This window comes from Muscardinus avellanarius (assembly GCF_963383645.1).
Source record: "Muscardinus avellanarius genome assembly, chromosome: 18".
Taxonomy (NCBI): domain Eukaryota; kingdom Metazoa; phylum Chordata; class Mammalia; order Rodentia; family Gliridae; genus Muscardinus; species Muscardinus avellanarius.
The window spans coordinates 18,147,176-18,160,404 of NC_137804.1; the positions used below are offsets into that span (position 1 = coordinate 18,147,176).

At 39.7% G+C, this 13,229-nt stretch overlaps 1 protein-coding gene across 1 annotated transcript in view; it reads left to right on the forward strand.

Moving 5' to 3' along the window:
* Window positions 1-1,649: 1,649 nt before the first annotated feature.
* The window catches only part of ZNF385D (zinc finger protein 385D), a gene marked incomplete at both ends in the record, with an annotated part of 986,415 nt that continues 974,835 nt past the window's right edge, over window positions 1,650-13,229 (forward strand). The window contains one exon of the mRNA XM_080715614.1: window positions 1,650-1,716. Coding sequence (XP_080571740.1) covers window positions 1,650-1,716 — 67 coding nt within the window. The remainder of the gene's footprint in view (window positions 1,717-13,229) is intronic.

A 13,229-nucleotide genomic window follows, 5' to 3' on the forward strand; every position in this document is an offset into this window, starting at 1 on the left:
CTCCTTCATTGTTCTGGCTTCTAAGGAGCAGGTGACCCTTATCTCTGCTGAGATAGATTGCTTACTTGTTCGGCTCACTAGTTCTGGCTTCCTTTAGATATATATATATATATATATCGCTCAATCAATTCCCCCCTTCCATCACCTGAAACCTCTCTCCCCAATTTTTGCCCCTTCACCTCATCAACAAAGTATTTTTGGACTTGCTTAGGGAGGAATGTCCTTTTCTCTATACTACCATCTTCTCTCCAGCCCCAATTTATTTTTCTCCTTTTCAGTTCTTTGCCAAGTTTCTTTAAAAAATAATCTATCATTCTTCTGTGAATTCCTTTGTCACCCACAATCCTGACACCTCTCTCAACCACAACTATTTTCTTGGATGCAATCAGTTAACTCTTAAGCCAGATCTTCTTCCAAAAGGAAAACAAAAATCCTTCTCAAGCAGGCATTGCATCCCTTGGCATTATGCTTACAAGTTATTTGGGCCTCTGTAGCATTTTGCAACCCTATGAGAAACAGCACCTTGGCGGTTTGTTATTTCAGATTATCTTACAAGTGTCTCAGCTGATAGCAGAAAACAGGTCCATTGTTTGCTTCTTTGTGGTGTGAAATTCAAAATGTGCTTCTAGCCTCTACCAAACCACAGATTACGCAGAATCGCTGGCATCTCATGCAGGCATCTCATCTCTCCTATCCTTTCAAAATCAGAACTGTACCACATCCCAAGGTGATCCCTATACACAGTAAAGTTTGAGAAAAACACATGTAAGCCCTAGAGGAGAAAACCAAAGTGTGTGTGTGTGTGTGTGTGTGTGTGTGAGAGAGAGAGAGAGAGAGAGAGAGAGAGAGAGAGAGAGAGAGAGAGAGATATTGAGGTTTGTGAGGGGGAGAAACTTGCGGACTTCATAGATGTGACTCCCCAAACATCTGCAGAGCCCCTTTGCAACCTATTTCCATGTACTGCTCCAGGTCAGGTTGTTGACTGTTAACATTTTAGAGGGTGGGGGAGAGCTGTCCAGTGGTGCACCCAAGTCAAGAAGATCTAGAACTAAGCACAGAAGGTAAGCCCCTGTGCTGATCCTGCAGCAGCAGCAGCAGCAGCAGCAGCAGCAGCAGCAGCAGCAGCAGCAGCAGCAGCAGCAGCAGCAGCAGCAGCAGCAGCAGCAGCAGCTCCCTATGGTCCTGGAATTTCCAATATCTGTAGTTTCTGGTTGCATCTCTCCCAGTGTCTCGCAGAGACTGTCCCGACCCACTCACTGCAGTCAAGCTAGTTCTTCCCTCTCCTCTGGTGCCAGTCTCCCTTCGCATCGCATCCACCTCCCTCTCCGGGCACGCTCGCAGGCCGGGCCCCTCCCTCGCTCCTCCACGCCGGCTCGCACCTCTTCTTAGCCGGGTGCACCTGGGCGGGCGCGGGCGGGCTCGGGACGCGGCGGAGGAGGCAGAGGCGCGCTGACCGCCACCTCCTGTCCGCGCCCCAGGGACGGCACGCGCGGAGCAACGGACACCATTCTGCGCGGCCGCCTTGCCCAGCTCGCCGCCGCGACCCCCGCCGCCGAAGGCAGCTAGCTGTGCGCCCCGGGGACCGCCAGCCCCGGCCACTGCTCCTCCCGATGCCAGGGCCAGGGCGCCGGGCAGCCGGCAGCAGGAGGATGAAGAGCTCGGCGGGAGGAAGGAGGGAAAAGCTCCCGGGGCCGCCTAAAGCTCAGCCCGGCCACGGTAAGTTGAGCGCAAAAGGCAGCGTGTGGACTAGGCGGCTGAGTTGACTGGGGCGCAGGGCGCCGGGCTGGGGGTGCGCCCCTGAGGGAGGCGAGGCTCTCGGGAGGCGCGCTTGGGGGGCGTCCAGTGGACGTTTGCATTCTCCAGACCCTGGACCACCTCCGCTGTACCCCTCGCTAAGGGTGCAACACCCCTGCCTCTTCTGCTGGGTACCAAGAATAGGGGGTGAGAGGATGCCCCGCCGTCCTGGAGAGCCCGGAGCTTGAGGGTCAACACTTGCTGCGGAGGACCAAGGGGCAGGATAAGCAAAGCCAGGGCGGAAGGGCCAGCTGGCTCTGGCCAGGGCTGGGCCAGCGGGGATGGACGCCCTGCTGGCTCTCTCCTGTTGGGTGTGTATGGGGTGCGCTCCCTCCTCGGGAATCCTGTCGAAGTTGTTGGAATAAGGAAGCACAGTGGGCCAGCTTCCTGTCTTCATCATCTTCTTCTTCTTCTTTTTTTTTTTTTTTTGTTCCATTTTTTTCTTTAATAACAGGAGCAAGAGTGGTAATAATAAACCTCTTTAAGATGCACGTGTTTTGAAGGCAGGGTGAGAAACTAGAGAGTCCTGGGAAGCCTCCCTCCAGGTGAAACACTTTGACATTTAAGGTGGATTTGGAAGGAAGGCAGCTGGTGAAAACTAGTGCCCCTAAATCTGATCCTGTAGTGTTGGACTCAGAAGACCCAGCTAAGAAGAGAGAGAGTACAGGGTTTGCAAACCTTCTGCCTTGCACCTTAGAAGTTTCATTGCAGGTGTGAGTTGGGTTCAGAGGATACCTGCAGCCCTCAAATTGGTTCCCAGTTTCTGATCGGCCTCTCTGACCCTTCAGTCTGGTCTTCCCTCGTATTTTAGAAGCTGTGTGTATGTCTGCTGTAGCCCAAGCTGGTTTGTGATTTCAAGCAAGTAATGTGAGGCTGGTGATCATCTCCAAGTTCTGGAACCTTGCACAGACTGCGGAAGACCCTGGAGCTAGTGCAGTTCTGTAAAATTCCTGCAGCGCTCTGGGGATGGCATGGGGATAGAATCGTCTTTCTTCTGGGTGTGGAGCTAGTTGGTCTGTTAAAGGTACCTTTCAAGTGTTCACTCAGTTGTGGTTTAACCTATTTTCTTAAACCAGCTGGAAGGGTGTATCTACCTCTGGGTTTTCTGCCCCCCTCCATTGGCCTATGTGGGGAGGGGGTAATTCAGGCCCACAGACTGTGGTCTCTAAGCATGAAAGGGAAATATGGGTCATTTCAAATTATGTAGATTGATGCAGCCAGCCTGTCTGGGGTTTGCTGCAATTTCTTTACGTTTCTTTCCAGATGTTCCTTAGAAATTAACTTGGGCAATCTATTCATGGAGAGAAAATATAGAGGAGGTAAAATGGGCAAGCACCTTGAGCTTTAAGTAGATGGAAGGCTGGAAGTTGTCTATGTTAGGAGGAAAACACTTGAACCCCAATTAGGAATGTCTTTTTACTCCCTGACACAGTCACTTACGGACTTTGGAATCATTTAGTAATAATACTGACATCTCATATTTGTGTCTTATTCACTGCCCACAGAGCTTTACAGCTCCCACTTAAATGGACAGCAAACCCCAAAAGGCAGCATCGTGATTACCATCTCCACTTTGTCAATAAAGGGAATTTCAGAGATGTTAAATTGGAAAAAAAAAAAAAAACCCAGAGTTAGTATTTTGGAACCCAAGAGAGCTATGCTCCCAAGTCCATTCTTTCAAACATCATGCAACCTCTTTGAGCCTTATTTTCCAAATGAGAGGATTGGACCTATCAATTCCATGAAAAATTAGTACATCGCTGGGAAATCATAGATCGTCTTATCCACAGCAATTTCCAGTGTTTAATGCAACAAAATCTGGAATTGGAAACTTGAATGAAAATTGTGTAGCACTTATATAATCCAGCCTGCTGACTCTAGACAGGGCAAACCCCAGAGATCTTGGTATCCACCTTGATGGCATTCCTTGTGTTCTCTTATTGCAAATCAATACTACTTGATGATAGCCCTTATCTTAACAACGTGTGATTTATAACAGCAAAAGTGTCTGGTGCTAATATCACATTTATATGGCTCTGTAGCGTTATCCTGCGGTATAAATGGACACATTTCAGCCAGCTTATAATTAAAGCTCAGATCCTAACTGTAGGTAGACTTTCTATTAAGAGCTATGAGCAGCTTCTTTTAAAATTTGCTTTTTATTTTCAAAACAATTACTCCCCCTGCTGTGATTTGCTATTTACCAGGTGCATAGAAAGTTCAACCATGAAAAATGTTTGCAACTCAACAAAACACACGGTTTTCATCCGCAGTAACAACAGTTGGACCATTCACGTCTAATTTAGGATTTATTTTGTTTGAAATTTAATTAAAAGGATGCATTTCTCCTCGAAAAGCATATGCAGGTAGCTGAGAACACATTGTGCATTATTTTCTTGAAGTCTCCAACTTCATATATTCATTACTCATGAGTTCCTTTGGTAAGTTATTTTAGTGCTTGTCTAAGGATTTTGAGGTTGGAGTTAGAATAAAAGAAATTATTTGTCGTGTTTCTTCACGAGCTGTAGTGTTGCTTGTTTGGGAGTAGTGATAGATTTTAAGTTGCATATTTGATTTGCTGGCTCATGATTGGAATTATCACATAAAACCTGGACAAATCCATTAGGACAGTAATGCTATTCATATCCCAAAAGTGTGAACAGCTTGGGAAAATAGGGAATCTTTGAGTAATTAAAGACATTTTACAACTTTTTTTGTATTTGCATGGATACTTTACTGTTTTAAAATAAAACTGAATTTCTCTGTCCCATTAAACTAATAGTTATGGCTGTGCTTTATCTTTTGTTTTAGGATTAAATTGTATAGTAGCAGCACTTCATGAAATATAAATTGGTTCTCTTAATATACTTGGAGTCTTAAAAAAATGTCATGTCTTGCCGACCATAAACACTACATTTCTAAATACCTAAAAGTTTAAGAGAGGCATAAAAATAGTGTGGTAATAATTTGCCTAAAGATGTGCTTTTTTAAAAGTAGAGAATGAATTAGTTATAGTAGCTAAACATATTTAACCTTAGAGCAGTAATAAAGTATTAACTAATTGAGAAACTGCGAAATATTTTATGACAATGGGAGTCTTAGAAATGTTTAACTTTACCACAAGTGTGTATTCTGCATTGCATTTTAAAGATGCTTATGTAATGTATTTGTATAACAGGACTAATATTTCTAGATATTATATGGTGATTTAAACCACCAGATATCTGGAAGGTAACTTAAACTCTATTATAAATAGGAGTCACATTGACATCACCGATTAATGACACAGATATTGGAAAGGAATCTATAAGTTTGAATGTGTCGAGGGCTTGGAACTCATGGTAGGTGACATTTAGTTTTCTGATAAGGGTTTTAATGTGAGAGTTTGAATAAAATAAAGTCTTTGGGTTCAAAATCAAGTGAGTTCCTAAATGAGACTTAGGAAGCCGAAATCGGCTTATCTAGAGTACCTGCCTGAAATTTAACCCTGTAGTTTATATTTTGAACAAGTAGATGACATATTGGAGATCCATTAAACATTTTCAGTGTTTTAAAATATACTTATCTTCTAAGGCCTTGTAAAATTAGTCATCGCTCTCTATTATAGAATTAATATTAATGAACTTTCTACAATCATACTTTGAAGTCCTCACCCCCAATATGATAGTATTTGTAGGTGAAACCTTTGTGAAGTAGAGTTGGAGGAGATCATAAGGGAGGGGCTCCACTAGTGAGATTAGGACCTTTATAAGAAAGAGCCCAGTGAACTCTCTGCCTGTCATGTGAGAATACAGCAAAAAGATAGCCATTTGCCATATGACAGTGCAAGGTTAAGAGACTTAATCTGAGGACTTTCCTAGGGGTCTCTTATAATACAAGGTCAGAATTCCTTCTTGTTAAAAAAAACTTTTGTGGTCTTGTTATACTGTTCCTATTATGAAGTTACTCATTGTAATTTTTTAATGTATCAACAGAGTTCATCTAATTCTCCCTTACTTCATTGGTCCTCAGCTGAAATGAAAGAAAAAAAATGAAATATTGCCAGGGTATCTCTACTTATTTTAAAGATACTTTAGGTGATTTGTAAACACAGAAATAAGATGTGAAACTGCAGAAGGCATCCTGAATAGTCTGTATTTAAAAAATTCATTTTAGGCTGGGTGAGGTAGCAGGCACCTGTAATTTTAGTACTTGGGAGGATGAAATGGGAGGATTGTAGGCTCTAGGTCAGCTTTAGCAACTTAGAAAGGCCCTCAGCAATTTAGTGTGACCCTATTTAAAAATAAAAAAATTAAAGAAAGTTGTGGGTATAGCTTGGAGGTAGAATGCCACAGTGTCCCTTCATCTAACTCCTAATGAAAAAAATTAAATAGAACATTTAGTAGCTAGTCTCAGTTTCCCAGAGCTGTGCACATCACTATAGGATTTGAAGTAATAAAGTTGGTGTGCATGACATTGAATTCTTAGTTGGCTCTAAGTTCCACATGCATAGTAAAATTTGACATTCAAGTCCTAGAGACAAAATTGTCATTTAACATGGGATAACATTAAGAGTAAGTGTACAAAGTACTGGGCCTGAGTTTGAATCCTTGCTGTGTTCCTTATGAGCTGCAGGAATTGGTCAACTTACAGCATGTCAGCGTTCTCATCTGTTCTCATCTCATGTCATCTGATAATAAATATCAGCGGGTTGAGTGAAGACATAGAAAGGGGGAACAGGAAGGGGTGCTTCCAATAGCATATAGGATGTAGTGAATAATCTATAGATGTCGGCTATTTTGATCATCGTCATGGATCAGCTTCCTGTGGTTGCTGTATTAAGGAAAAAGGATGTATTCTTGCTCTGTGTCATCTATACCTAGTAAGTTGCTGAAAATGTGGTGAAACTAAGGTGTTGACAGGGCCGTGCTCCTGTGGGAGGCCGTAGGGGACAATCTGTTCATTTTCTTTTCTGGTTTTTGCTTGTTAGTACTTGACTTGTGGTCATAGCATCCCAATCTTTGCCTGTCTTCATTTTGTCTTCTCTTCTCCGTATTGGATCTCACCTCTTTTCTCTTGTAAGAATATGAGACTATATTTAGCACCTGCCCCATAAGATAGCCCAGGATGATTTCCCCATTTTAAGCTTCTTCATTAAAAAAAAAACTCTCTCCAAATAAGGTCATATTTATAGATCCTCATGATTAGGAATTGACGCATTGTCAGCCAGGGTTGGGGCATATGGTGGTATGTGTGCATCAAATAAGGTAAACAATGTGTCCTGTACCCATCATCTCTACTTTTATATTGTGCTAGCTGTATGAAACTGAGAAATTAAGGAAGGGACCATAAATTTCCTGTATTTGAGAACTGCACTGTTTTAGCTCCTGCTTAAATGTTGACCAAGTTTTGCATCAGTGCTTGCAGGGCAATCAGTTATTTTTGTTCTCTCTAACTTAGGGCAGTCAATAAATATTTGAAGAGTGGTTGTTATTTATCTATAGGTGCTAATGCTGGAGATAGCAGAATTGACAAGGGAAAGCCAGACCCTACCTTCATGGTGGGGAAAGTCTACTGCATATATAATAGTATTATTATAGACAAATGTTTCCTTATTTTTATTGAGTACTTTTATGGAATATGATTGTTTTATATTTAACCTCAACACCTTAGGCACAAGTTATTATTAACCTTAATTTAAAGATAAGAGCTGTGCCAGAGACTATACACAAGAAGGGCCAACCTTGACCTCTTTTATTTCTAATTGATGGTTATACATATTCCTTGAAAATGAAGGAAGAACCAGGCAAGCTCAACAAAATAAATAAAAATAAAATTTTATAAACATAATTTCAGCAAGTACATAATGTAATTAACTAGAGATATCAACAGGTGAAATGTTCTGGTTCATTGGACTTTGGTTTAAGTGGACAGTTGAACATTTTTTTGGAATGCTTGTTTTTTACATTTCTTTATAAAAGAAATTAGTTAATTTTCTGGCCTTAGTGACTAGATAGTATTCATTTATGTATTCGTTTTTGATTTTGTATTGTAAAAATACACATAGTGAGAAATTTTCCATCATAACCATTTTTTGAGTGTACAGGTCAGTTGTATTAAGTACTTTCATGTTGTTATATAACCATCGCCCCTCCCCCGCATCTATAATCTCCAAAACTTTTTTCCTCCTGCAAAACTGAAGTTCAAAATCCATGAAACTATCAATCTATCTTCCTTTCTATCCTCTGGTAACCACCTTTCTACTGTCTTTATGATTTGGACTACTCTGAGTTTCCCACATAAGATTGTGTATGTGCAGAAATGTGTATAATTGGTTTATTTAATTTAGCATAATGTGCTCAGCTTTCAACTATTTTGTAGCATGAATCAGTGTTGCCTTCCTTTTTAAACTAAAATATGCCATTGCATGCCCATACCGCATTTTGGTTTTCTAGTCATCAGGTGTATTAAGGTTTCTTAGATTATGTGTACTGTGAGTGATGCTGTCATGAACATGTAGATATCTCTTTAAAACTTTGTTTCTGATCTGGTTCATATCTAAGGAGAAGTGGAAGGGCTAGTTCATGTAGTGTCTATTAATTTTTTTGAGGAATGGCTATACTATTTTTCACATTAGCTTTATTTTCTGGTGCCACCAAACAGCACCAGAGTTACAATGTCTCTGCATCCTCAACAAAGCTTATTTTCCACTTATTAAAATAGTCATCCTAATGGGTATAAGATGAATTCTTCACTCTAGTTTTTATATGATTTTTTCTAATGGTAAGGGAGACCAAGGAGCACCTTTACATGTGATTAGCCATTTGTATGTCTTTGGAGGAAAGTGTGTTCAAGTCTTTTGCCCAGTTTTTAATGATATTTTTAGTTTTTGATGTGGAATTTTTTGAAATTTCTCTGTTTTCTGATATTAATCACTCATCAGATATGTGATTTGCAAATATTTTATCCAATTCTGTTGTTGCATCTTTACCCTGTGGATAATGTCTTTTGTTGCACAAACTTCTAAATTTTCATGAAGTACAGTTTGTCTATTTTTGTTGTTGCTTGTGTCTTTGCTGTCACAGCCAAGAACGCATTATTCTTAAACACTTTTTTTTTTTTTTTTTGCGGGTCTGAGGATGGAACCCAGGGGCATTTGACCTCTGAGCTACAGCCCCTGCCCTAATTTTTTATTATTTATTTTTTGAAACTGGGTCTCACTGAGTTGCAGAGGGCCTCACTAAGTAGCTGAGGCTGTCCGCAAACCACGATCCTCCAGGTCTCAGCCTCCCGAATGCTGGGATTACAAGCATGTGCCACCACGTCCGACTTCTTAAACACTTTTTGATAATAGGTTTAAGAGATTTCCTAAGTGTTATAAAAATATCAGTCAGATAAGGAAAAGATAAGGAACTAGAGTAAGAATGAATAAACATACTAGTTACCAACTACAGTATATTAACCACATAGCCATCTTAGAGAGCTTCAAGAGCTGGAAAGCTCATGGGGTTTGATTCCATTTACATGAAGTTCAGTATCAAAATTAATGTATGAGGTCATAGATGCTAAGATGCTGAAATGTCCTTTTTCCTGTGCTTTGTATTGTTACCTGGGCCTGTTAATTTGTAAAAATCCATCAAATTGCACACATATGATTCATCTACTACTCTGTATTTCAATTATATGTCAAATATATACGTCAGTACAGCCGAGGAGCTCCTGATAGAGATTTCTGTTAAGAGTAGAAAAGATAGGGAACAGAATACTCAAACTTATGTTCCAAGGGAACCAGCACTCGCTAGATTTGGTCCATAAATTTGGCCCTAAGTTTTTAAACAGTCATCAGACCCAAAGAAGCAGATATAATTGGAAGTCTCTTTTTCTAGATAAAAAGGCCATTCCTGGTACAGAGACTGGAGAGAATTTTTCCCGCGACAGACCCAAAGAAGCAGATATAATTGGAAGTCTCTTTTTCTAGATAAAAAGGCCATTCCTGGTACAGAGACTGGAGAGAATTTTTCCCGCGAGTCTTCTTATAGAGGGAACTGAAGGGTCTAGTGAGTAACATCCTTGCTAATGTAGCAAAGCCTTTCATAGGAATTATCCTTACAGAGTATAGAGAAATTTACTGAGAGGCCTTCCGGCTGGGCTTAACTTCAAACCCTTCAAAGTTTGTATAAGCTGAAAGGGGTTATGTACCTGTCAGACAACATGGTACCAGTGAAGCCCCCTTTAATGTTTTTGGCAACAGTTATAGGGCAGTGAGCTTGAACTCACCTACTGACATATTCCAATTGCTCTTACTCTTTGTGGTGGGTTAAAAGCTGGGGTAAGATGAGATCTGGCACCTTCAGGGAGGTAAGGCTGTTTGGTGGTAAGTATTCTCAGTACTTGGGAGGCTGAGAAAGGATCACAGGTTCAAGGCCAGCCTCAGCAACTTATCAAGACCTTTGACAAGTTAAACTCTGACTTAAATAAAAGCAGGGCTGGGGGTGTAGCTCATAATGCTTCTGAGATTTAATCCCTAATACTAAAAAAAAAAAAAAAAAAAAAAAAAAAAAGATGGAGTCAGCTTGAGAAAACATAACTTCCCAGAAAAGATAGGATTATCTCTGAGATAGCCAACTCATCCACTTTAAAATGTAATAAGTAGGACACACTGAACACATTTGGGTTTTCCAGTTCTTCATTTCTTCTTGAGCATAAGAAATCTAGACTGTGAAGTCCATTAAGACTGAGGTTGTATTTGTGCTACTATAAACATAGGTATGCATTGTCACTATAGTGTTCTGACTTTAATTCTTTGAGAAAGATACCCAGGAGTGGTGTACCTGGATCATATGATGGTTCTATCCCTAAACATTTGATCAAACTCCATCCTGTTCTTCAAAATGGTTGTACTAACTTACACTCTCACTGATAGTTGTATAAGAGTTCCTATTTTTCCACATACTCACCAGCATTTAATGTTGTTTTTATTCTTGACGGTTGCCATTCTGATTGGCATTAGATAGAATATCACTGTAGTTTTGACTTACATTTCCCTGATGGCTAATGATGTTGAACTTTTCATTTATTTATTTGCCATTGCATTTGCTCTGGTTTTCTTTTAAGAAGTGTATGTTCAGTGTAATCGCCTATTTTCTGATTGAGCATTTTTTAAGCGGGAAGTTTTTGAAGTTCTATGTATATTCTAGAAATTAGTTCTCTATCAGAGGAGTAGCTGGCAAGGATTTTCTCCCACTCTGTAGGCTCTCCCTTCATATTCCTGCTCACTTCTTTTGTTGTGCAGGAGCTTTTTAATTTGATGTTATACTATTATTGATTTTCAGTTTTATTTTCTGAGCTTCAGGGATCTCATTGAGGAATGTCTCTACTATGTTGGAGTTTGTATGTTTTCTTCTGATTGCAAAGTTCCAGATTTAATTCTAGGTCTTTGGTCCATCTTAAGTCAACTCTTGTTCAAGGTTAGAAATGGAAATGTCCTTGCACTCTTTTATATAAAAAATAACTAGTTTTCCTCTAGCATATGTTTTTGGTGTCTTTGTCAAAAAATCAACTGGTTTAGAAGTATGAGGATTTGTCTTTGTATTTTATTAGTCTTTTTACCTTTTAAAATGCTTCTCAGGGCTGTGAACAGATACCTTAAAACACTTGTAGAACAAATAAATTATTAAATTCTGCTACATGGTAGACCTAGAAGCTGTAGAAAATTGAGTTAAGTAGCTACCAGAGTCTAAAGACACTCTTAAATATGCCTTAAAAACAGCATAATAATTACCAGATTTTGATGTGCCTTGTCATCTGTTCTCTTCTGAATAAAGGAACATAGCTCAATTACTGGTTAATTGATAGATCCTAGTAGCTTGAATAAAGTATATGAGGTCTTATAAAGAAGATTTTGTTCTTAGAAAATTACTTTCAAACTCCCATTTGTCAGCTCAAGTAAAGTTTGGTGAGCACTCTGGATTTGAAATGATTTCTTATCTAGTGGCATAATTCTTAACCATAAATTATATTTAATGCCAATGTATTACTCTTAACTCATAATAAATACAAAAAATCAATATAGGTGAACCTGAAAAGATGGTACTTAAAATAACAATAAATGTTAAATCATCAATGAGGGCATTTCTTCTTTTATTTTTTCAGGTCTGGGGGTGGAACCCAGGGGCAATTGACCTCCAAGCTACAACCCGTGCCCTATTTTTTATTCTTTATTTTGAAACAGGGTCTCACTAAGTTGCAGAGGGCCTCACTAAGTAGCTCAGGCTGTCCGTGAACCACAAGCCTCTGGTCTCAGCCTCCCGAATGCTGGGATTACAAGCATGTGCCACCACGCCCAGCTAGGGCATTTCTTCTTGATCAAAATTTTAAAAGTTTTTAAAGGACCACTCTAAAGAAAGCCAGAAGAAGAAATTTCTTTCTAAAAATTATTGCCCTAGCTGGGCATGGTGGCGCATGCTTGTAATCCCAGCATTGAGAGGCTAAGACAGGAGAATCATGGTTCATGAGTAGTCTCAGCTACTAAGTGAGGCCCTTAGCAATTTATTGAGACCCTGTTTCAAAACAAAGAATAAAAAATTAGGGCTGGGTGTTTAGCTCTGGGTAGAGTGCCCCTGTGTTCCATCCCCAGTATCACACACAAAAACATTACCCTAAAAAAATTAAACTTACAATAATTGGGATCATTTTTACCATGCTTAATATAACTGAAAAATTAATATAGTAATCATAATATATTATTTCTAATAATAAAAGTCAGCCTTTAGAAATAATGGAGATTTATATTTCCATGTCTATTTTAGAGCAAGGCTGTATCTTTTCCTACTAGTTCCCATTTTTTTTGTTTTTTTGTGATTTATTTATTTATTTATTTTTCTTTTAACAATTTTTTTATTGAACATAAATAGTATACATTTAAACTATATTTGGTGCCCTCTCCCCCCCCACCCCTGTTTTCCCTTCCCCCCTCCCACCAATGGTTGTCCAGGTTAACCATGTCTTATTCATAATTTTACACATGTTCAGATGTAGACCCTCATTAATCAGGATCAGCCTTCCTCCTCTCCTATCTTTCCATTCAAACTTTGCTGGTATTTCCCCTCCAATATCTGGAGTCCCACTGGTATCCTTTGTGTTTCCTAGTTTGGGCATATTAGAGGAAACATATTTACCTTCTCCTTCTGTCCTTGGCTGATCTCACTTAATGTTCTCCAGGGCTTTCCATCTTCTTGCAAATGATATAATTTTGTTCTTCTTTATGGCTGAATAGAATTCCATTGTGTGTATTTCCCACAGTTTTGCTATCCATTCATCTGTTGATGGTGATCTGGGTGGGTTCCATATTTTGGCTATTACAAATTGTGCTGCTATGAACATAGGTATGCATATGTTGCTGTATTTCTCTGAATTCAACCCCTTTGGAAAGCTCACATTGAAATAGTGTTTCCAGA